Source organism: Syngnathus scovelli, chromosome 3 (genome assembly GCF_024217435.2).
Source record: "Syngnathus scovelli strain Florida chromosome 3, RoL_Ssco_1.2, whole genome shotgun sequence".
Taxonomy (NCBI): Eukaryota; Metazoa; Chordata; class Actinopteri; order Syngnathiformes; family Syngnathidae; genus Syngnathus; species Syngnathus scovelli.
In genome coordinates, this window is record NC_090849.1 from 19,024,127 (window position 1) to 19,048,832 (window position 24,706).

At 39.6% G+C, this 24,706-nt stretch overlaps 1 protein-coding gene across 1 annotated transcript; it reads right to left on the reverse strand.

Moving 5' to 3' along the window:
• Positions 1-25: 25 nt before the first annotated feature.
• On the reverse strand, positions 26-24,686 carry oxct1a (3-oxoacid CoA transferase 1a). The gene is made up of 17 exons (XM_049716621.2): positions 24,505-24,686; positions 23,612-23,720; positions 22,827-22,917; positions 21,571-21,706; positions 21,274-21,423; positions 20,963-21,069; positions 20,086-20,150; positions 13,831-13,934; positions 13,545-13,659; positions 13,178-13,272; positions 12,754-12,802; positions 12,501-12,573; positions 11,708-11,783; positions 6,350-6,439; positions 5,605-5,685; positions 960-1,061; positions 26-862 (listed from the first exon to the last, which is right to left on the reverse strand). Exons 1-17 carry the CDS (start codon positions 24,598-24,600, stop codon positions 827-829), a joined length of 1,575 nt encoding a protein of 524 aa, XP_049572578.1. The 5' UTR covers positions 24,601-24,686; the 3' UTR covers positions 26-826.
• Between the last annotated feature and the right edge of the window lie 20 nt (positions 24,687-24,706).

Sequence of the window (24,706 nt, forward strand, 5' to 3'; positions counted from 1 at the left end):
CAAAAGAAAAGACATTTGTTCAACATAGCATCCAATATTGCATTTTATTGCTTGTACAAAAGCAAGGGAAATGCAGATGTATGAGTAAAAAAAAAACATTAAGGCATCTTTATGTTTTCTCTTGTGGTATTGTCAGAAAAGTAACAAAAAGCTGTTTTATGTCCACATGATCCAATCTGAGTTTTCATTGATATTTTGTTATATGCTGGGTGAGGACCAGACATAAATTGCTTCAAAATTCCCATTTTTAGTAACAAGATGATTTTATAGTAACGAGGACTCCCAAAACGAAAGTTTTTGCACCGGATGAGAGAGAGCAAAAAGAACATTGTAATTTTGCAAATGGTGGCCGTGAGGGGTTTATTCACTGTTAATCGATTACAGTGATGACAAGTGAAACTCGACTTTAAATTAAAGTATAAAGACTTATTTGGTAGAAAGGAAAAGAAACAAAGATAAAAAGCACCATTGTGGCGTGAGAACACGTTTTGTCTATTGAGCAAGGAATCTACAGTGCTGCTGTTTTGGTCAGCAAAAGACTCAAACAGCAGGGGATTCTTCATCGTCCGTGTGTGAATATCGGAACTCCTGAGAAGCTTATTGGTGGGGAGGTATTTACTTGCCTTTTGGAGGATGACGCAGCTGACCTCTAATATGGAGAGGGACGACCACTCCAGGGGGAATTATGTTTTGAAGCCACTCTCAAATTAATAACTTATAGCAGCAAGCTTTTTCTTTGATGACTACTCTTGCTGATTAGTCAAGTTAGCTTATCAAGAATCACTTCAACATAACTTTGGCCTGTCTAGTAGACAGAGATTCACTTCTAGATTTGCTGCATGGGTCTCAGGTTGGGGGACACCTAGATGACATTCAAAAAAAAAAAAAAAAAAAAAAAAAAAAAAAACAGTCAAATGATACATTTGAATATTTAATCATGTTTCTAAGGATGGACTGACCTCAAAGTCGGTACCAGTGCACCCCTTGATGTCGTCTGGAGTGATTCCCTCCCACACTTCTATAAGAGTCAGCCCTTTAGCCTTATCCACATCAAAGACCGCCTGAGTGAAGAGAAGCAGAAACACCATGACAGGAGGGGGAGGGAAAAAAAAAAAAAAGAGTGTTGTGTTTAATAGATGTACTTGAGGGTGCAAAGGGGTCACAGAACACAAAGCTAGGGGCCACAATTATTAAAGTGACCTTCAAGCTCTCGAAAAAAGAATTCAATCACAAGTGGATGGGGACCAGCCCTTCAAGGTCAACTATGCTGACGTGTGTATGTGCGTGCGTGTGTTTGTGTGTGACACTGAGCGTGACGCAGTAAGCAAGCAATTAATTGCTGACAACATCAACCATTTAATAGATGTGTTTTTAATTAAGTGCAAACGACAAGTTGCTAACAACCATCACTGGTTTGCTCAAACACAAATCTGAGCAAACGTCTCAACCCTGTGATTTTTGTGCGGCTTTAAGATAATCAGACTAAATCACGACTACGATGACTAAATCCCAGTCGGAACAAAAGAGGCTCCATCTCAAAGACATCCGACATGGAAGACGTACTGTACTGCAAGGCATGATGAGAGATTTCACAATAGGAGAGCTGGAGACAAAGTGACCTGGGTCCTGTCGCGTCTCCCAGCGGGGAGTGACAGGCCGAGGCTTCTTCCTCACAAAGCCTGTCACGGATCAGCTCATTAGATTCACGCACACACGTACGTGGCGGGAGGCTGACATCTCACTCCAAAATAAAAGACAGATGGAAGGGCATAGGGAGTAGGAGGATACGTAGACACGGGCACAGACAGGCGTCACTATATGACGCAAGCGTTCTCAGTCAATATTGGCTGGTGAAAAAAAAAAAAAGCTTTTGTACATGAGTTAAAAAAAAAGCATTTATTTAGATAAAATTAAAATTATTTTATCAAAATGTTTATATTTCTAAGTATATATTTTTTAATTTTTATATTTCTAAATGTAGTCACTGTTTTTCCAATAACACCTTACTTAATGTTACTAAAAATGCTGTTGGCAGTTATAACTAATATTATCAAAATATTGATTCCCATGTAGAAATTTGACAAGCTCTAGCTTTTAAATGTAGTTTGTTCCAAGATTTCCTATCGAACACAAAGAGAATTACAATTTGGTTGCGAGATAATTGCTGTCATTGGCGTAAAGGCCACAGCTAATCATTTTGAGTGAACATTTGAATAATTCATTGGTGAATAAATTACTTTTTTTTTCCCCAAAAGAGAACTTTTTCCGAAAGTGTGTCATTGAAGAAGTGCACGGTGACCAAATGAGGTGATTTTTTTTTTTTTAGTTCAATGCCAGATTCTTTCAACTAAAATTGGATTAACACTAAAAGTCCAAGTGGCCAATTCCAATGTAACGCCGATATCCGATTTTCTGTCAATTCCCTTTTTATGGCTGTTTACCCAAACGGAGCGCAGGAAACGACCAATATTTTCATCCGCCCAAACCGCATGGAGGAAAATCCACAAAGAAAAACCTCCCAGCAGCAACAATAACACGAATATCAAACATTATATTCACTTTATTTTGCTTGGAATGAATATGCTAAGCTAAAGCCCATTTAGGTCACATTTCATTGTAGTTTATTGTAATTATTTATTATAATCAAAACTGTGTCACTTAAACCCTGCAGTGAAAATTCATCCAAAATCAACGCTTTAGAAAACCTTAAGCGCAAAAAATAAAAGGTTCCTGGGTCTCATTTTGGGACAACACCTTTTATATGCCCTTTTGGGAGCTTATGATCAGGGGATGCTTTGAGAATAATTGTCAATTTTGGCTATGTGAAGCCCTTTGAGACTGTTTGTGATTTAGGGCTATACAAATAAACTTGACTTGACTTGACTTATATACAGTACAGTGTGACAGAGTATAAAGGAAGTAGAACATTAATTACATTTACAAGGAGTTATCTCTCCTGTCCGAGTTCGAGCAAAGTAAGACACAATAAAAGCAGGTCGAGCATTATGATGCTCATTAAAGTCATCATTTGCTATGTTTATAGCCTTTCATTTCCTACAGCTGATAGGGAACAGGCCATTTCCTCAGATAATTATCTCCAAAAATGTAACTCTGTTATTTACTTGCCTTTTTTTTTTTTGCCCCCACGTTTGCGCAGATTATTTCTCTGTGTCAAACCAAGAAGGCTATTGAGTTTGAAATGATATCCTCCACAAGCTACCAATGGCAAAAGGTCGACTTCCTTCTTAGCACTCTGCCGTGGCAAGAATACGACTCAATTTGATTGCTAGACGCAGGTTGGCTGAGGTAGTTGAGGTCAAAAGCCAAAACCATTACACTTGTTACATTGTTCAGCCCTCAGCGTGATTTTAACCGTTCTTTCGACTTCCAGGACTTTGGCTTGGAAGTCATTACAGGAGTTCAGCTCAATCAGTATCCACACTCTTAACTGTGAGAGGATGAAAAATATTCATGCACTTTCATTGCTAGTTTAGTCTTACTGTTCTATTTCAAAATAAGAACTTAATCCATGTTAGAGCCAGGGGCGAACTCGACCCATTTTGATATTCACAGGAAATTTGAAATAGGTCCAAAGTCAAATCGTCATATACAGTGCACGGTGTACCTAAAGTCTCAATATTATTCTTAATGCCGTGTTTAAACAATGGTTAACTTCTTTTTACTCTTGTGGCTGTTAAGAACGTTAAAGATGAATCATGTACATTTCCATTATTTCAAGTAGTGAAAACAGACTTCATCGAAATAAATTTGAACGGACAGCATTTGACCTTAAAGATTCCACAGTGGCAAAAGACACACTAAGAGAATGTCTGACAAGTGGTTTGACAGATCGAGAAAAGCAGCAGGAGACCAAATAAGGAAGGTAAGGAGGAAGCGGCGGCACCATGCTGGCAAGGGGTAGGAGAAACAGATTTAACCTTTATGGACAGAAAACGCCTCGCTGGGAAATTTTGTGCAATTATAGATCTCATCCGTCGAGCCCGTTGTCTGGTCCGTTTATCGACATATAAGTTTCAAAGGGGCCAAAAACAGCATGGTAATGTGATTTGAGCGAGAGAACTTAAAGATTCACAAAGTACAGTACTGCTACAGCTGCTTTGAAGGGCTTTTTTCTATCACTTCAGCAACATGTATTCTCATTGAAATTGTTGCACTCTGCAGCCAATATTGCTTACTTAAGTTTTAACGACTGGATTCTGCAGCATCAGGCTTCTTCTGCAATTGAAAGGAGGGGGTAAAGAGTCGTCTTGCCTCGATCCGCAATCGCGGAGGAGAGAGGATGACGAAAAATACTCATGCACGTTCAAAGCTTCACTCCCTTGGAGGACATTTGGCTCTCTTTAGTGAATGTCAAAGATTTATCTTCAGACTGAACTGCAGAAGATGTGAAGGAGCCCGGACAGTAAGATCTACAATGTCCAAGTATGAATTTCAATTCTCTGGACAGGGAAATTGGCTTGCAGGGGTCACCAACTCTTATTTTACTTTATTTTATTTTATACAGGTAGTTCTCACATGATATAATAATTTTATAATTTTTTTTCATAGGTAATTCTCACATAAAGGAGATGATAAATATTGAATTTCCTAAAATCGTTGCCTCCCACTTTTGATGTTTGGGAACCCTTCACATTACACGTGGATTTAAAGCCTGTGCATATGACTTCAATCAGTCATATTCCAGCAGGAGCAATAACATACCAGGTGGGGGGCTCGAGGTGGGGATAAGGTCTTCAATAAATGACATAATGAGACAAGCCATGCCCCAGTGTGAAAATGAAAACACTAAAACAAAATCAATAACTAGCCTCCAAAGAGACTAATTGGTACTAATTGAATCAAAGTCATATCCGTCCACCCTGAGTGCATCACAGCAATCATTCAACTTGTTTTTATACAAGTGTGTGTGCGCGTGCATGTGTCGAGAGTCGCTTATTACCAATGGGTAATGATGTTATCCATCAGCGGAAGCTCTGATGTATCAGTGATAAAGCCTTAATTGCATGGATAATATATTTACAGTGCAACCCCCAAACAATCAAGATTGAATGAGTCCAATTATTTTGAAAAGTGGTGAATGAGTCTATTTGGTGCTGACAGCGAGTTTTGGATTATTTGTCATGGGAAAATTTTCTTTGCATGAAATGAAAAAATAAATAAATCAAAGAAGTTGACCAGCATCACACATTGATTGTACAAAAACCCTGAGCTTTTTTCTATTATGCTGATAATCAAATTAAATAACCAAGTACAGTTGTTTTAAATGCACCAATATTTAAGTGCTGTGTGATTTTATAAACCGCAGTGGTCTTCAATATTAAATACACTTTTAAGGAATATAATCTGTCTCATATTTTGATGACCACTTAGACCGACTATGCTTTAATGCGGGTCCTGATGGGGTTACTTGCAGAGTCATTCATTTACTTGGGTGGTAATTAATGTAAAAGGTTTGCAAACCACTGTGTTAAAACATGGAGGAAATGCTGTAATAAAAACACTCAGCGGAAAAAAAAAGACATCTCAGTTGTCGGAAGGTTGTTTAACAGTGTGTGTGTGTGTGTTAACCAAACAAACACAAACCTTCTCCGTAATGATTCGGTCCACACACTGTTTCCCAGTCAGAGGCAGAAGGCACTTGTCCAATATCTTGTGTTTACCTCCCTGAAAGAAAGAAACCACAGCCTAAGGTTAAGACGCAACCATTAACCCCAGTTGCTCCTTTTCAAAGTGCAACAATAATTTCATAAATGGTTTGACAAGGTATGGATCCAGACAAGCTTTTAATCCCCAGATAGCTAAAGCACATATTTGAACATCCATTACAGTCTACCCACCATTAATCTTCAAGTGGGAGTAGGTCACATGACATAACGCACACACACATCCATGTGTGCTCCATCATGAATGACAACACCCTTCTGAGCAGTGAGTTTGTGTTCACCTGCTGCACCATCTGGACCGTAGCTGGGCGCCAGACACACTCCGATTATCCCGACTCAGCGTGTTTGTGCGGCATGTTTTCGCTGCCCTTGCTTTACATTTACATGAAGTCAAAATTGTGCTCGGAGTCGCCCGTCGCGGTGGTACCACTCTGACTAATCAGCTCTTGACCCCAATTTATTTTAGTATTTGAATTAGCTAAAGACAAATGAGCAGCGAACTGGTATGCACGCTGAGCCTTTTCTGCTTAAGAGCCATTAAGCAAAACCATTAGGAGAATTACCATTAATCAGTCAGAAGGCTCAGTCATTAGTGCAGGAAGTAGACGCAGAGGGCACAGATAAAAAAAACAGGGAACGCACACATACACTCAAATGACACAAACCTTTGCTGAGTGCTCCATGGTGACCACCACCTTGGTTCCGGCACTGGCCACCAAGTCCATGGCTCCACCCATTCCCTTCACCATCTTGCCCTAAAATTGCAAGATAAATATTGACGAGTCGGTGGAGTCCCTTTTAAACTTGTCATCAAAAATTTAAAACGTTTCGGGCAATATTTTTATGCGCTGCACAGTTCAAGAAAGACAGAGGAAAAGTAGAAAACAAATTTGTTCGTCACAAGCGTCAATTAAGATAAACCACAATTTTCCAAAACTTTTAATATAAGGTCTTGCCAATAACAAAAGAGTTGTTGTATTCCCTGCATGTTATCTTAAGTGGAGAGGCTGCGGCTTTAGAGACATTTGGCATTATTTGTCGCCAATGAGGAACGAAAATCTCTTTTATTTGTCTGAACAAAAGAATCCACGGATAGCATTCAGAAGACATTATGAAGCTAATCAAAATAATGTGAAATAACATTTTTGTATTTGGGCAGAAATGTCAGCTGAAGCCATGTCAAAGCCTGAGAAAATGAGAGCATCGCAATCGGTGCCAGAGGGACACCAGTGAATGTAAATTGATGAAAATAATGACGAACACAAAAGTAGTACTCGTAGTTCTAAAGCGGCTGTCCAAAGTTAAATTAACACAATCCGTCAATTCACCTTGCAAAAATACTCTAAATCTGACAAGATTTATATAAAAAAAAATCTGTTTGGGCAATAACATCTGCTTTTAACATGTTAAGAGCCATCTGAGCTAAGAAACAAATGTTTTCAACAAAAAGAACATTTGAGGGAAATAAAGTTTGCAACGGCAGGACTAAATCCAATTAAAAAAAATATCTGTGAGGTGAGGAGCGTGCTCAGGAGACATCCTGGCAATCTGATACGTTTGAGTGCTTTTGCCAGGAAGAGTGGGCAACTATTGCCAAGTCAAGACGGGCCATGCTGATAAGACTCCTACACAACACACTGATTGAGGGCTCTCATTAAATCAAAAGGTGCTTCATAAAGTATTGAGTTTTCCGATGTACGCCTTCCCGCAACCAACTTAGTATATTAATTTTCCCAGATGCATTTTTTTTCCTATTAGATTGCACACGTGATCATTCAAATGTTCTCATCTAAAATTATTTTGATTGCAACATGAAGGACAGAAGTTTCGCAGAAGAGGCGTGAATTTAAGAAGGCTCCATTGTTACTTACGTACCAGATCAACAAATGAATATAAGTTAGAGAATATGACATTCCAAATGAACTAACCCGGCAACCTCAACACGGCTGTCAGTTGAGTAAAACATTTCTTTTTGCTCGACGTGCCTCAGTGTCCCCGGTGACATGAAGAAATTGCCACGGGGTTGACGACTGAGTAACTGAATTAAAATCCCATTTGCTCATCAATCATGCGAAGAGCCTTCCTTGCTTTACTCTCTGCTCGATAACCGGGGGATATATACTATATATGCCGAGAGTGTTGTGAATCAGAAGGATCCAGACTGCCTTTGGGGAGGCCAGCTGGGTAGGGAAGATATCAACGCAAAGCAGTGCGAGGGCGGCGAGAGGAGCGCAGGGGGAAGTTTGATTTAATTGAATATACTGTCACGCATCATCTTGCAAAAAGCTGTAATGAGTCCTCAAACTACTTTCATGAAAAAAAAAAAAATCCACTTTGAACTTTAAGTATCCAACACAGATATAAAGCCCTGAACCTTTAGTCACACCTCTGCTTTTTTATTTCACGCCGCTGCTTTTCATAGGCTATTCCGGCAGGAAACGGTCTTTTTTTTTTTTTTCTACGCGGTCGATGCTAATGCAGTTTCTGACATTCAAAAAGCTCGCTAGTGTCCGCGCAGGCCCTCGGGGGATGACCACGTCTGACCTGATACTCGCCAAGTCTGGCTTGTGTGATGATGAGTGTGAGCCAGACACCTGCGAGCGAGCGAGTGACCCGATCTGTTGTGTACGCGGACAAACGTCAATATTGTCACGGTTTGACTACGGAGTTGGCTTCTTCTGATCTTCGGCTTTGCATCTGCTTATCTGTAGGCTTTAGGTTTATTTGATCTTGATCTGTATGCGTGCTCACGTTTGTATGACTCAGGCGGAGATAACTGGGTCAAATTTGAACATTTTAAATCACCCGCTTTTGATTGAAGTCATCAAAAGGCCCGACGTCTTTGAACGATTATTGCGAAAGCATATCCTGTGACGTGGGGCGTGTTAAGACAATTCTGCTTCCTGATCTGCTCTGGAACGAACAATGAACAGTGAGAAGCACCAATTGCAAACGCTAAACATTTCAATATTCACAATCCTAAGATCAAGCTGCAAGTTTTTCAAACGCACAACTGAGGATTTTCTCATAATGTGTCTTTTTCATGTCGTAATACTCGCCTGCTCTTTAAATTAATCCTCGCCAGCGGCAGCTAGTGCTAGTTAAATAGGCGTTAAGGGAAAATGTTAGCAGCTTAATGGCCTTTTCTAAAGCAAGAGATAATGTGGGGGGACTGTAGGAGGCTGGATCTGTGGCGTCGTACCCAGATTACAAGAGACGTACGGAATGATGTTCAAGTACTGCTGGGATGGCGCCGATCGGGATAAGAGAGACAGAGATGAGATTGAAGTCAGGCAATGCTCACTCAACAAGGTTTTTTATTTTTTATTTTTTTAAGAACGCTACCACTAAAGCTTTTCATTTTAAGCAGTGAAGCATCAACTACTCAAAATACTTTCCACACATGGAGCATTTGATGTTTGCATCGCCATGGCAACTTGTACACTGTGATAGATATACCAGAAAAAAAATGATTCCTTTTCCAATCCAATAGTTGCCACTTGCCCAGCCGCTACTTTTCTTTTCCGTTGAACATGTCTGACAATCTCCAGTGCCTGAGCCTGACATAAAAGAGTCTCCATTTAATCACATAGTGAAAGGCTGCAGCAAGCCTTGCTTACGCAGGTGATTAATGGATGAAAAGCGAGGATTTGGAATTATTACCAATTTGTTTCAAACTGAGGACGATGCCAGCAAAGCAATACCCCAACGCATCCCAGTTGGATTCAATAAGCTTTGCTTTTTTTATTTTCTCGTTTGTGTGTTTGTTTGTGAGTTATACTACTTCCAATTATTCCTGCCTTGAAATGAGTTATGCAAAGGCTTTTGATTAAAATCCAATTAGACCTGTGTAAACAATTTTGCTTCAAGATGAGCCATGGTTAATTCTACTGCCATCCACAATGGAACAAAGCACACACAATTAAGACGACCACTTAATATGCACATGAACTGACAGGTAATCTTTTAAGCGGCTCCATTTTGCAGCAGAAAAAAATGAGGGTAGGATTTATTTACATTATCGTTCATTTTACACCTAGAGTTCTCTGTCTGGGGTTTAACTACTTAATGGCATTTGTTCGTTCGTTTTTTTTAATGACATTTGTCCATTCACAAACGCATCACTGGCTAAATACAGCCACACAGTCAGCTGTACAGAGGTCGCGACCCAAGTTTCATCTAAATGGTTATGCTCAACTAAATAGTCAACTGAGTAAAAACAAAAACACTGCTCAGACAGCATGCCAAAAAGATTCTATTTCAGATTCAAAAACACAGAATGTGGAAGTCGAGTGTTGAGGAGACACATATCTTAATTTTGTATTAACACCTGGGCGCAGGTCCCCCAAATTTAGAATCGTTTTTTTTTTCCGGCCCTAAAAGCTCAATAATAGCCAAGCAAATCCTTAACTGTATTCGACTCTAGTGCACTGTCTCAAACCTTTGTTGATCCAGATATTTTAGCCTGAGTGGAGATGTAAAAGCATTTCAATGCCATCAACTGGAAAATGTTTATCTGCATTTGCATATTGAAAGCGTTCCAAATCGAAATCGCGCACAGAGCGCAGCATCCCCGACTCCTACGTTAAAACATTTCCAATTTCACGCTATGCACCCATTTTTAGATGGTGAATAATTTTCATTATCAGAGACGGAGTGGATTGTAATTCTCTTCATCTGTCCTTTCAAAGGGAGGAGGGGGGCATAATGAGGATCGAGGCGTAGGTGAGGACGGTGGTGTCGTGTGTGTGTGAGCGAGCAGTCCAGAACCAGTCTGGCTTACTAAAACAACTGCCATGTAAAACCTCCACTGCAAACCCAGCATAGTCAAGTTAATTCAGCATGGCCACAAACAAACAACATAACCGAGAGGTTAATAGAAAATAAATGAACCCTCTGAAAATGCTGTCTATCTTGGCCATTGAGGACAGCTGCATCTCGAAATGAAACGTGTACACTTCAGTCAAGCGAAAAAACTGCAATGTGCCGGGGGACGTTTGTGTCGAGTCTCGCCCCCTCAACATTCTCTACAAGCTTTTAATGGGTTCTTGACCTTCGTAATCACAGAGGAAGGCTGTGGCTGCCGTGGTCCAGAGACCAATTGACCAGATCAAACATCTTGCTAGAATCCCATCCCCAGCCATAAGCGCCTCCAGAAAAGAACAATAGCCGTGTTCTGATCGAGGTAATGACAGCCTTCAAACCGCCACGCATAAAATCGACACAATGGTGAAGAAAAATCAGGTGTACCCTGGAACAACAAAAAACCATTATCAAATAGGAGGTACCAAATAACTGCTTTCTTCTTCGCCCAGGCAGCAGCTCGGGCGCTGCCAGGAACATGTAATTCTTCCTCAAATAGGCTTGTCATTTTGGAAGTGAACCACTTGAGTCTGCAAAGTCAGGCTGCTCACGCTTGTTTTGGACTGAATGAATATGACAGAGAGAGGGAGTGTGAGATTTCATCCTTGTAAGCATTGAAATTCTTGCTTCACATGGGAAATTTGGGAATAAATGAACACATGGCACCAAAAGAAGGCATGTCCAGCATTACAATAACCACTACCATATAGAACGACATTATGAGTAAAGCGCAAACCACACATGAGGATGAACTGGGCGGGTGGGGGTGGGGGGTCATGAAGTGCAGCTCCATGAATTTGTTATGACAACATCCTGTTTCATGGAGGATAATCGACATTGCAATTTTCTCAGCGGTGGACTGTTTCATTGATGCCACATTGACTCAAAAAATGCTCGTATCTAGATTCTCATCAAAATGACTTCTTTCTTGGTCATTTCTGTTTTGTGGAATGGGTGGTGCATTTTCTAACTATCTTTCCATCTATGTTTTTGACCCAAGGGAGGTCATAAAAAAATGTAAGCTAGTCTTTACGAGCTACACCGACTACAGCATCGGTGCTATTCTATGAAATTGGATCCAATAAGGTTGCCACATGAGTGCGAGTTCAAACAGACTGATGATATTTGAGTTGCTGCCAACTGACAAGAAATAAACTTACCGGGATCATCCAATTGGCTAGGTCTCCATACTTTGAAACTTGCATGGCTCCGAGCATCGTCAGGTTGATGTGGCCCCTGAAGAGAAAAGACAGCTGTCACCGTTTGAGTCAGGGCTCTCGAGTAAGACGATGATTTTGCATCTCTGCTACTGTCATCCATTTTAAATGTGGACGAATCAAAGTAGGCTTTGAATGCGATGTTTTTTTTTTTTTTAAGCAACACAGGCCAATTACCATCATTTTCTGTATCAATTAAGTACCAAGGGAGTTCTTGACATTCGCATATTTTTCTTTTTATTTAGGAGCCTTGTTTAAATTGTGTTGGACCTTGTGCCTGACCACACCGCAACCCTTTGAGTCAGACGATAAAAATGAATCTATCTTTTAGTTACTTCTTCCAAACATCCATAAATCTTGCACAAAGGCTAAGACCGAGGTTCATTGTGTGGTCGTTGCCTATGTGACAGGAAAGTGCTATTTATGAGCATTATTGGATTTCCACGGGGTGGACGTGTGTGTGCGCACACACACACACACCGCAACTGATGTGTATGCAGGTGGGCAATGGCAGACAGATCAATAGTAACCAAGGTATTTGGGAATATTGGCCGGGCTGTCGTGTATTGCATTTGCCTTGGGATATGTATGACATTGAAGCTTGCGTGTTTATCAAACGGCCTGCAGTTCAAACACATACTTTGAAGAGAATATTGAGATTATGCACAAGAATAACTAAGCAGTAAAGTTCCCATACGTCATGCACATGAGGTTGTCAGAACTTTTTGAGCATTACCCTCGGATCATGGCAAATGACTCATCGCTGGAGAAGTAGGCAGCTCCGGGAAGCACTGTGACAGTCTCCTTTCCTACAGCGCATTGAAACAACTCTCAAATCCAGTGGAAAACTTCACCAAATGAATTTATGTTGAATAACAATGTGTAAAAAAAAAAAAAATCAATGACATGAATTGTATTTGTGTTATTTAGCTCTTGCTTTATTTTTTTAAGGCTTCGATTCAGCTTGGGCACATATTGATCGGGCTCACCTGCATTAATCAGGTCTGCGTCTACATCAGCGTCTGTTGGGTATGGGCCCTGCAAAGATTAAAAAAAAAAGATGCACTGGGATTTGATTTGTGTGCACACAAAGTGAGTCAGAGAATTGCATTTTTCTCACTTGACGAGACTGATTTTTGACGGGGAGAGAGTAGTGCATCGCTTGTTCAAAACTGGCACTCATAATTAAGACATTTTAACAAATCAGGCATTGCCATGGACGCCCACACTCTCCTGTCAAAAATTGATTGGCGAGTCATTCCATCTCAGCGGCAGCTTTCTTTTCTCTGGTCTCAGAGTCAATAATGATTTTGAAAATAAAAAGGAAGAAAATTAGTCTAGCCACCACAGTTTGTTCCCTAAATTGAAAACATTATTATCAAGGGTCCCCAAATTGAAGTACTAAAACCTTACCAGTCCTAAAATTCCATTTTCGCTTTGCAGATGCACAGTGATGTCTGGCTTAATGAAATTGCTGGCCAACATTGGGATGCCAATACCGAGGTTAGCTGGTCAACATTTCGTTAAGGATCAGATTGATGAAATGACCATTAAAAATATGGAGATTGGATGTTCACTCCCAGCGCCATATGCCAAACAATCTAGCAACCCTCCCTGTTCTGCACCCTCAGCTAGGCTGCGATTTAGAAGAGTTAGTTTCCTATTTGTGGCTTATAAGAGCCGAATTGTTTCCAGGAAATAAGAAGCATAATAGCAACCCTGATTGGTTTCCATACAGAACAGCTTTCCATTCGATTGAGCTGTCAGGGAAAAAGGATACCATACATCCCATCTTCAAACTCCAAAGCTGCACGACGAATGATCCTTTCACGGACAATATCGGAATCCTTTTTTGGTTTGGGCTTCTCCTCTTGGGGTTTCTTTATTGTTCGTTTCTGGAAACAGTCAAAGGTTGATAATGTCATGTGTCTAGAGATAAAATGACGGTATTGTCAACCACACATAATAGACATCATGAAAATGTCATTATCACACGAGTGACATCATTTTTGTTCTAATCTGGTAAATCAGAGTCGCTTCAAACGCATGTTTTTTTTTTTTTTTACCTCGATTCTTTTTTCATAGCTGCCTCCCTGGACCACCCTGTGGACGTAGATGCTGGGGATGTGGATGTCTTCGGCGGCAAAAGTACCGACGTCCACCACTTCTTCTACCTAAAGAGAAGAAACCAGGAGCGTTAGCATCAAATCATATGTATGATATATTTTGGGACAATTAAGAGAAAAAAAAAAGCACATGATAATGACGTCACCCATGTGCCTGAAGCAAGTTTGTCCAGAGACCAACTTTGCAACCGCATCACACCACATTGTTATCATCAACAGAGAACTCATGTGGGCAGAAGTGAGTTCAAGGTCTTTTCTATCCAACTAAAAAGACCCAGCAGAGACAATGATTTGAGGCGAGGTAGGTCATCGCGATACAAGTCCAGGCACGAATGCACCTGCTCCTTTCTCCTTAGATAACAATGTCAGAAAAGTTGTCTCCACAAGCATACCAGCTCGGGTGGGGGGGGGCATCACGCTGTTGACATTTAATCTGCTCGAGCATCAAAAAACTTGTGCTGAGATTCCCTGCAGGCCATGTGTTGAACATGGCTTTTATTTTTTAAAGTCAACATAAAGAGAGGGGGGAAAATACCACTGGTGGTTATTTTATTTTTGCTTTTTGAAGAAAGCAGATTTTCCGTCAACAAGCATGATTTGCTCCTTTCTGAAGATTGTTTGGTGAACAGACTTCAAGCTGACGACGGAAACCAATCACAAAGGAGCAAATGGGGACTTATGCATGACATTACATAATTCCCCCCCCCACACACACACACACACACAATATCCAGTACTTGCCTGCGTAACGTGGTGTAACCTACTTATTCCATTTACATGAGGGGCAAGCAGCCGTTGGAGCAAATTGAATTAAATCGCTTCTTATCTCAACTTCCTCCCTCAGCACTCGGTGCTGACTGAGAAGAGTCAGCGGTTGAGAGTGGATCTTGGTGTTGTCATGGATACGCATACGTGAGGAAGCTCAATACCATCATCTTTATCCCTTCTCTTTTGATCGGGATATGTTAAATGTGACACTCTGCCGTGAAAATCGGGCCATGCAAGATGAGATTGGTGGTGGTGGCGAACCGATAGCGAGGTCCCACACATCCTCCCACGTCTATCCGATAAGCTCGATCCTTTTTTTGTGAGATGGACGATTTGCATAGATGCCTTCATCAAGCAAGACTGAGCTCAAATTTTAAGATGACTTTAAAATAGGGCAGACAGGGAAACATTGTTAAATGACAATTTAGTCACCAATAGAAAAATGCTGTCACCCCTGTTCAAAAGTAATCATTTGAGGTATTTTTTTTTCCTTCACTTTTGCAAACCTGACATTTCCTGGGCTATATTTTTAATTAGCCAACCAAAGCTAAGGCGCAACACAAAAGCTCATCAAATTTGAATAAGAGTGTTCTGAAAACAAAAAGCAAAAAAAAAAAAAAAAACACCCTTTCATCTGCTTGAATGGTGTTCACAGACATAGTTCAGACAGCAGCTTTACAAACACATGGAATGGTAATAACAAAAATAAATGCAATGATAAACACAGATGAGCAACAACAAACACACAAAAAGAAAAAAACCCACAAAGGCAAATGAGCAGGTGTGCGGAGGGAGCAAAAACAAGGCACACAACGCATTGATATTCCTGTATGTGTACGTCAATTTTCACATCAATGAGAGCAGAACAAGGCGAGCTCGCAGGGATGCTGTGGGGAATCAAAGTGTCCTCCAGAGACGCTTTCTAGAGAGTTTCGGTGTGAGGGTTTTTTTGTTGTTGTTTTTTTAGGGCGTGTTTTTTTTTTTAGGTTACTTGCACATATGCTAAAAATTAAATTCAAATTCACAATAATAGCGAACTTATTTTTACACATTTAATAAAGGTTTGATGCTAACAGTATCGAATAGTAAAATCTGGGTTTTATAAAGAAAAATAAATAAAGACTATCGTCTATGGAGCATAGGTGTCGTTATACCACAAAACTTTCTCTGCACAAAGTAACTAAAAAATGAACAAACTTGTGTGTATATTTTTGATAGCTGAATGGTGAATTTGACGATGTGCATTTAAGTTTAATGCTTTCCCACACAGAAGGATGAAGTGGTAAAACTCCAAGGATGTCACAAGTTGTGCTTCAACTTCACTCAAGTGAAAAGAGAGCACCACAAACAAAAATGTTCCATCTTGACATCCTTGCCATGATGCCGACTCGCCTTCTCGTGCGAGCTCATGACATGCACACCGCATTCAAAAAAATAAAATAAAAGTGCTCGTGCTTACTTTTAAGGCGCTCAAGAGTCACACTGATGCGCTGCTGTGACTTCTATGGCAGACAATATATCCTCAGTTCAATATACATTATTTGCAGGTTCTCTTTTGCTATGAATCACACTAGACAGATTTATGACCAGCCTTACTGAGATGCAACATGTTAGGAAAAGTGATGGTGTGGCTCAAGGCGACAAGCGGATGAGGAGGACTGCGACACCACACTCTCATTATCCCCATGTATTTATAGAGCCTCCGTATGGGTGTCTACGTGCAGGCAACCGGCCACGGCCTTGCTGTCACTTTTAGGGGGGCTCGGCGCCAACGCTGTCCCCCTGCCCGGAACTAACAACGCAATGGATTTGTTTCCTCTCTGATTTCCAATATCCAAAGGAATGGAAGAAAATATTACAGAAACCCAAATCACATGCTTCTAATCAGATTCACTGCTAATTAAAACCAATGATGGAATTTAGACAAAAATAAATACCGCTAGCAACTGTACATCTGGTGTTTTGTCACATTTTATTATCTGGAAGTTGAACCCAGAAAGAGATAAACTTTTTAGGCCTTACAATCTATGTGGCTACCAGTACCAGCACTCAAACATTGCATTATCTCTGGTTTCGAAGGTACTGAAATATTCAGTAGAGCTAGCAAGAGTTTTATTTATTTCACTTCTAGGGCATATTTTTTTGCTGAAGTTGGGGTCCCTTTAGGCATACATTTTATAAAAATTCAAACACACGAAAAAAAAAAAATACATGTGAAAAATTTGGATGAATTCCAGTTCTTACATTTGAATTCTGAGGTCTCACCACTTCAGAACACAAGCGTAACATTTAGTTCAAGATGATGGAACTTTGCACCAAAACTCGCGTGTTTTGTGTAAATGTGCTACTTCAAACATTCAGTTGGTGCATATGTTAAACTAAAGTATTTCTTTATTTTTTTCCATCATTCAACGCTACAGGTCATTTTTGCATCGATGCCTGGAGAAACAAAAACATTAAAAATAATAATAATAATAATAAGATAAGGCCAGAAGCGGCAATCCACTGGACCATGCTCAGACGCTTACCTAAATAAACATGATAAGAATTTGCATAATGTACCAAGGCATTCATTAAACATCTTAAACCCACAAAGGCTCATTCATAACAATGAATAGTAAAAATTAGCTTCAATATTATGTAGAATGGCGCAGCCACAAGTTAGCATAGCAGAGTGCCGCACGTATGTAGTTCAAGTGCCTGCATGCCTACAGACAGTATAGTCTCATAATAATGGTTGCAAACACAAATATATTGCTTATCTGTGATCAACAAAAGGATTCAGTTGAATCCATTTGCGATGACAGATGTGTGAAAAGCACTGCTTCGATGTGGTGTCCTACCAAGCACCAGGACTTTTTCAGTGTACCTATGATAAGGGAATAACTGGACCAGCTGGATACCGTGATACATTCAACAATCCGATGGCAGCTTTTGGTTGCCAAGCAACCATGAAAAGACTAGGTGGAATTTGTCAATTTCCAAACTGCTTTGTTTTATCGGATGTATTTTTTTTTCTTTCATTTAAATTTATTATGTACCATACAAACAAAAAAAAACACATTGCTGTGTCTATTACTGAAGTGACTTAGTCATGAAAGTAGTGCTTGCAAAATTAATACAGCTTTGAGGAGAAATTTGGATCTTGTAACAAAATATTTACGGTTGCATGTCACGCATACAGAATGACAGAAAAAGCTTAAAAAAAAATAAAAAATTGACAAAATGTGCTAGTTTTCTTCTGCAGCTTCGACTAGCATAACATGACCGTGGCGTCAATACAGACGATTTAAGGCTACATTTATTTTCAGGTAGATGCTAAACAACATAAATGCAGTTTTAACAATCCGTGGAATGACACATTGGGCAATATGCACAGGACATAATTTGTATTTTGTGTAAATTAACATTTTAATAAAGCATTAGTATAAAGCACGAAAAATGCGCAAGCACACAGTTCTTGGAATCATTACTGTTCCCTGTCAGACCTTGTTAAGAGCAGTATGGCAGGTGCATCCTGGATGTGGGATTTAAATCTCGCCCACAAGATGTCACATCCTTCTCCTCAGAGTTTCCTCTAGTCTGACTGATTTTTATTTTATTTTTTTCCCCTCCAAGGTGCCTTCCCAACATTAAATCTGCTCTCATTATGACAGCTCCATTTACAAGCCAGTCTAATGTAATGCAAGGCAATACTAATAAAACAAGTCATAAATCCTTATGGTGTTTATATTTGGACATAAAAAGCTTGTCACCACTGTTGTTCCCTTCATGCGGTCGGTATACATTTTTCCTTCTGGGTTTCTGCTAAAGTCCAGCTTTTGAATTATGCATTGTGCAGCTGTTTTGGTGGAAGTTACTCAAAAGAAACACAAAAGTAGTTTAATGCACGACAACTCAGAAACAGCAATTATGATTTGAATTAGCTAGTGATACACAACAGCTGGCTTTCACAGTTTTTGACAGTACAAACCACTTCATCGCCACTTTTCAAGCTACCGGGTCAACCGAGACAATCAAACATTCAAAGCCGACAGTTCTCTTCTTTTTTTTTTTTTGTCCCTCACTCGTGCTGTCTTTCTCACTCAGAAATACATTGTCATTCATGTCACTAGCATCGCCATCACAACTTCAGCAGAAATTAACACATTTTTTGGCACCACTGCTGTTATTCTCTTATTATTACATCAGTGTGGAAGAACAGCACCGGGCTGTTTCTTTTTGGCCAAGTGTACCATCGACTTCCCGAGCACCACTCATATTCATCCTTGGCTGCCATCAAGGTCACTCTGATGCTGCTGTCTCAAAACTAATTAGCTCCACCATTAGTACTGCGGGCCTATCAACAGCGGTGTGGAGTTGAAACAAATTTTTTTTTGTTGCATTGAAATTACTGATCAGTATCAAATGCAGAAGGCATGACTGTCTAGACTGCATTAACAAAAAACATTGATTTGTTTTCAGCTTTTTCACACAGCAAAGATACTCAGCGGGTGCCTACAGAATATGGGAGGTGGGAAGCTGAGAATGCATGGAAAAGGACGGCAAAATAAAGGTTGCCTTTCCTTGCTGTCAAATGGCAGATAGTAAGTGGATAACCAGACACCAGATTGAAACGAGATGTGACGCGAACCCCAACGACCCGACACTATAAATGAGCCGAGGGGGCAGGTCACTGGAGATATTAAATCTTTCAATACTTCTGCAATATCTGAGAGTTACACAAGTAGAGAATAAAAAAGAAAGGACCCTTTGTCCTCTGTAGGTGGTTAGATGTGACGACTGTGGCGTGCCAGTGCTGCTTTAAGGTGTTGCTTGACTTTCTCTCACAGGAGGAGGATACACAAAGGCATTTTTAACTCCAATTCTCAAGAGAACACGTTTTTAATAGTGATCTTGACATACACAAAAGTATCCAAGTGCTGTCTACAGTGCACTAAAAAAAATACTGCATTGATATGTAAATTGTCTTGTGGCTAGATACACAAGGCAGGTCTTGGTGCTCCATTGAGAGCCATTAAGCTATTTATCTGTCTAGTACATACATGAATTTTAAAAAAATATTGCATTGCACATTATCTGGCTGGGACTTACAGCATGACTTTAACATTACTGATGTACATCATATTGAAAAGCCCATGTTTTCACAAGATCATTGATTTACCGCCGGCGTACGTGGGTATACGTGATCAATGATATTTCTAGAGTCAGGCTCGCATTGGCGGGGTTCAGATCATGTATGTATAGCATTGGAATCAATTATGGAGACGCATGAGCCACTCGTTAGATTACCATAATATGAACACAGCGCATTAAAATGTCATAAAAGTTTAATTCAGCTGTGGAGTTTTGAAAAGGGAACACTAAAAGATGACCACTGCAAGCTCTGTAAGGCAGTTTGAATGTGACGTGCGATAAAAGACCAACCTACCTCAACTATTGTGGTTTTGGCTGCCTTGCACATGGGCTGGTTGAAGTTTCGAGCAGTTTTCCTATGACAATCAAATAAAAGGCAAAATTGAATGATTTAAAACTAGAATGCACAAATGAAAGCACTTTCATGTAGTTTACTGCAAGACATTGCTCTCCTGTGGTTGAAGGTGGTACCACAGACCTTGGCTACAAATGTTTTGTGTGGTAAAACCAGTCATTTGTAATCAGTTGGTTCAGAAGGACCTCAGCAAAGCAATCAGCTGGTATAGAAGTAAAGGTTACGGTGTGATTGGTGATTTTGAATGACGCTTTGTTGCAATTTTATTTTAAAACATGTTTAATTGAAGTGCTAAATCATTCCCCGACCTTATCTTGGCTTCCTAAACGGTTCAGTATGTCAACCTTGATTACAAATTATCGCTATTGCGGTCCTAAATTGTACTGATTTAATTCAGTCGCACAAGCTGCTCTGGCCAAGGTCTAAATGAACAGTTTGCAAGGACAAAAAACAATAGGACCCAGAGAATTTAGTCCTCTATTCACCTACAAAATGAGTGGATTACTACTTGGATCTGAAAAGGTAAAATAAGGTGAAGTGCCATTGTGATTCGGAATTGCTTCAGCACAGTCTTTTATAATCATAATTGAACAGCTCGGTTTCACGATATTTCCCATGTTGCCTTCACAATTCAATGGATTGAGATTTATTGAGAATTGAGATATACTAGTTAAGTTTGCTGTCAATGCTAAAAATTAAATAGAAGTGGAATCACATTCAAATAAAAACATGGTTGCATATAACTCTATATGCATTGGGGACATATTTCAATGTTTTTTTTTTTCATTTTTTTTTTTCAGTGGTGGTGGTTACCTGAACACAATGTTTCCAGCCCTGTCAGCTTTCCATGCCTTGATCAGAGCAAAGTCTCCAATGATGGCCTTCTCCATGATGTAGTGTCTGCCATTAAACTCCTGCACCTATATAAAAATAGAAAAAGTTCAAGATGAAGATGCTGCATGGAGCAGAGCAACAGTATCGACAACTAAAGTAGTCAAATGATGCAGAATAACTAAACTAAATACATTAATTGTCATTTGCTTGCTTTTATTTTTGTGAGGACAAACAACAAGACGGGGAACATATTTCCGCAAGATTTGAATGAGTAAAATAAACAATTGTACCTCTCTTTTTTCACTAGCAATGGCGATACTGCCATCCTTGTTGTACTTTATAGGAGAGCCTCCTTCCTGGATCAGCGTGCCGTAGCCAGTCGCGGTGAAAAAGGCTGGAATACCTGCCCCTCCGGCTCGGATTCTCTCCGCTAAGGTGCCCTGTGGTGGAAAAATGGCAAAATAGAAAAAGAAAATGGACAATTGCTAAGATCTCATAACACACGCAACGGCACTCTGGAGAGTTGTTGGCTACCACCAAGTTGAAATTGTTAAAACATGAACTAAAAGTAAGTTTTCCTGACCAACCTGTGGAGTGAGTTCCACTTCCAACTCCCCAGATAAATACTGTCGTTCAAACTCGGCATTCTCCCCGACGTAGGAGGAGATCATCCTTTTGATCTGCTTGGTCTGAAGAAGCAGGCCGAGTCCAAAGTTATCCACACTGAGGGGGGAGAAAATGTATTTTATATTCACTTTGACATTGCAAAGCACTCATAGCTGCACACTTTCAGTCAAAACTAGACTCAAGAAAAGTAAGTAGCAAATAGTGGTGCTCTGGGATTAATAAATGTTTTATGACTCAATGCTTTAGAGGCCGTTCTAAGAAATCTAATTTATGGTCAATTAATAACTAAGGATGGGTGGAGAAATAAATGATGTCAAACATAAGATAAATAAATTCCACAGAATACCGGATGCAGTTATTTTTTCTCAGGCTTCTTATGGTGAATCTGTATATTTGTGTGAAAATATTGTCTTCATAATGCATACAAATACTATGTAGATGAGATTTATTAGGACTAAGGTTTAAAAAAATTCTGAAGATATGCTGCCACCTAGTGGTTTGAGATGTGATGCATCAATTTCCTAAATAAGTAATAATGCAAGTGAATTTTGAGAAATTTTCAAAAATAGTAAAATACAATAAATACCTACAATTATAAATAAATAAAATAAATAACACAATAATTACTCCAATTTGAAATGTGCAAGTGCATTGCAATATGTTGAACATTGTGCAATAATTCATTTCAGTAGTGAAACTCAATGCATAGATTCATTAGTTACTAAAGAAAGGCTGTAGGGAATTAAGTTGGAATTTCTCTTCCAATTTTTTTTTTCTTTTTAATACATTCAAAGATGTGCACTTCATTTTAATCGAACAAGTGAACTAAACCCACCCATCCATTTTCAACACCGCTTATCCAGACACAATGCAGAAATAAAATGGGATGAAGGAAGGCGATTTAAAAATCAATATTAGTCTCGCAGGGCTCTATTTTTCACAGGGTATAAGAGAGTCTTATTCTCTAACTTTTCCTTTCATGGCCCTCACCATCATGCACAATAATGAGGGCATTTAAATGTAGATAACAGCAGCTGACTGGCAACAGACCAGCTGACCCTGTGGAAAAAGTACTGCTCTCAGTATTGTTACAACAACACAGATCCCCCCCCCCCACACACACACACACACACCCTTTCACAATTTGTATTGAAAAGGCTTTCCAATATTTACAAGAAGCATCTACACATGTGCATGAATGTTCTGTATCGCCTACCCTGCATTGTTGCTGACTGCAGTAAGACCTTTCACACCGGTCTTCAGTAAACTGGTGATGAGATTCTCCGGGATGCCACATAATCCAAAACCTGTGTTGAGCAAAAACACAAGCATAAGTTTGCCGTCTTGCAACTTCAAGGTCAAATTCCAGCACTATGGTACAATCAGTAAACTTTTCAATCAGAGTATTCAGTGTGTTGTAACACATTGTTCAACTCTTGATTTTGACATAATAAAATATGAACACAAAGTGGGATTTTTATCATAGTAATTGAGGGCTGTGCAAATGTAGATACAGGATACAACTTGATGAATCCTCCTTCCTTTATTTTCATAATCCTACAATGTGCCATGTCGTTTTCTCTCCGTGTGGCCATTACTGAATGCAGGTGGGGACAATGGAAATATTTTTATAGCTGTCTCAGCTGACTTCACTATAAATATAAGCTGTGGTGTTATAAATATACATGTGTGTGTTGAGCGGACACTATTCAAGTGCAGAACAAAAGGACTAAGTAAGCAAAATGACACATTATTGTAAATGTTTGCTGACACTGCCATTTAGAATTAAAATTCAGATTGGCATACGGTCTGGCTCTAGCTTTTAATATGGTTGTCAGTCTCTCCTTGCAAATAAATTATATAGAATGTCTGGAATAGGTTTGGAATAGGAAAACAAACAATGACAAAACCAGAAATAAGATATAAAACATGTTTACTGACAAAATACAACAAAAAAAGTGTGGATAAAAGACTTAAAAATATGCTTCATTTAGCATTTACCTCCAACAAGTACAGTCGCCCCATTTGGGATGTCTTTGACTGCCTCTGTAGGATCAGAGTAGAACTTTGAACTTCTCTGGCTGGAAGTCGAAAAGTAGCAACTACACGTCTGTAAACACCCGAAAAAGAGCACAGATTCCAACCAAAACAGTTAAACTTCAGATAAGCGTATATCTTGAAAAAGAGGACAGATTAGCTTTTGAAAATGTATGATGTGAAGAAACTGAAACAACCCAGCCATGGTGCTGAAAAATAATCATGCTTGTTTGGTGTAATGAGCTATTTGCACAACCAACTAACTAGCAAAGCCACTGAACACAACCTGCAACAAAATTCTACTAGCTTTACTAATGCTTAATTCATGAGTACCTATCAATAAATATACTTGTGACAACAGTGTATAGAATCGTGAGCAAGGAATGATGTACAGTACTAAAAATCCCAATACATTATTTCACATTGAAAAGTACTGTTTTGATTCAACAACTCATTCACCTTGTTTCCCTTGTTCTTTTTAAAGGGCGTTGCCCATGCTACATTTGTTGAATCAGATGGCTGGCATAACACTAGTTAATATAAATAGCATTCAAAGTTAGTACAGGAAAACCTGACGGAAAAAATTACTTGGAAGTTAATTTGGGGCAATGGAGGTGAATTATGTAAACCCCTGTGACCTCCAATAGTCCAATTCAGTGCCACTACATTGTGCTTATGTTTATACTCATTTCATTCCAGTAAACATTGCTGTAGACATTGACTAACCACAGGATCAAATTAACCAGTACCCACCAAAAGAATTATTTAAAGCAACACGACACAAATAAATAGGCAAATGTGTTTGTTATGACCATCTCCACCATTGTGCAGCAAAAACATGACAGCCAAATACCAACCTTGCTCAATGAACGCTTATCGAAGTTTAACGTGGTTTTGCATGGACCAATGAGGTATTTAAAAGTGTCCGCTCGACATATGGCTTTGAATGCCATGGTAATACACACGCACCGGACGGCAGCGGATAGGAAGACGGCTATGGAAACAAGATACTCTAGCTGTTAGCATCCTGCTTATAGCTAAGTTAAAAGCCAACGCTGC

What these genes read in the sequence shown, in the direction of transcription:
- oxct1a (XM_049716621.2), bottom strand. Translation starts at nt 24,600, where the DNA reads ATGGCATTCAAAGCCATATGTCGAGCGGACACTTTTAAATACCTCATT. An exon ending in GCTATGAAAAAAGAATCGAG is followed by an intron (nt 13,660 to 13,830) that starts GTAAAAAAAAAA and finishes GACTGTTTCCAG; the next exon opens with AAACGAACAATAAAGAAACC. An exon ending in CCATGGAGCACTCAGCAAAG is followed by an intron (nt 5,686 to 6,349) that starts GTTTGTGTCATT and finishes TCTTTCTTTCAG; the next exon opens with GGAGGTAAACACAAGATATT.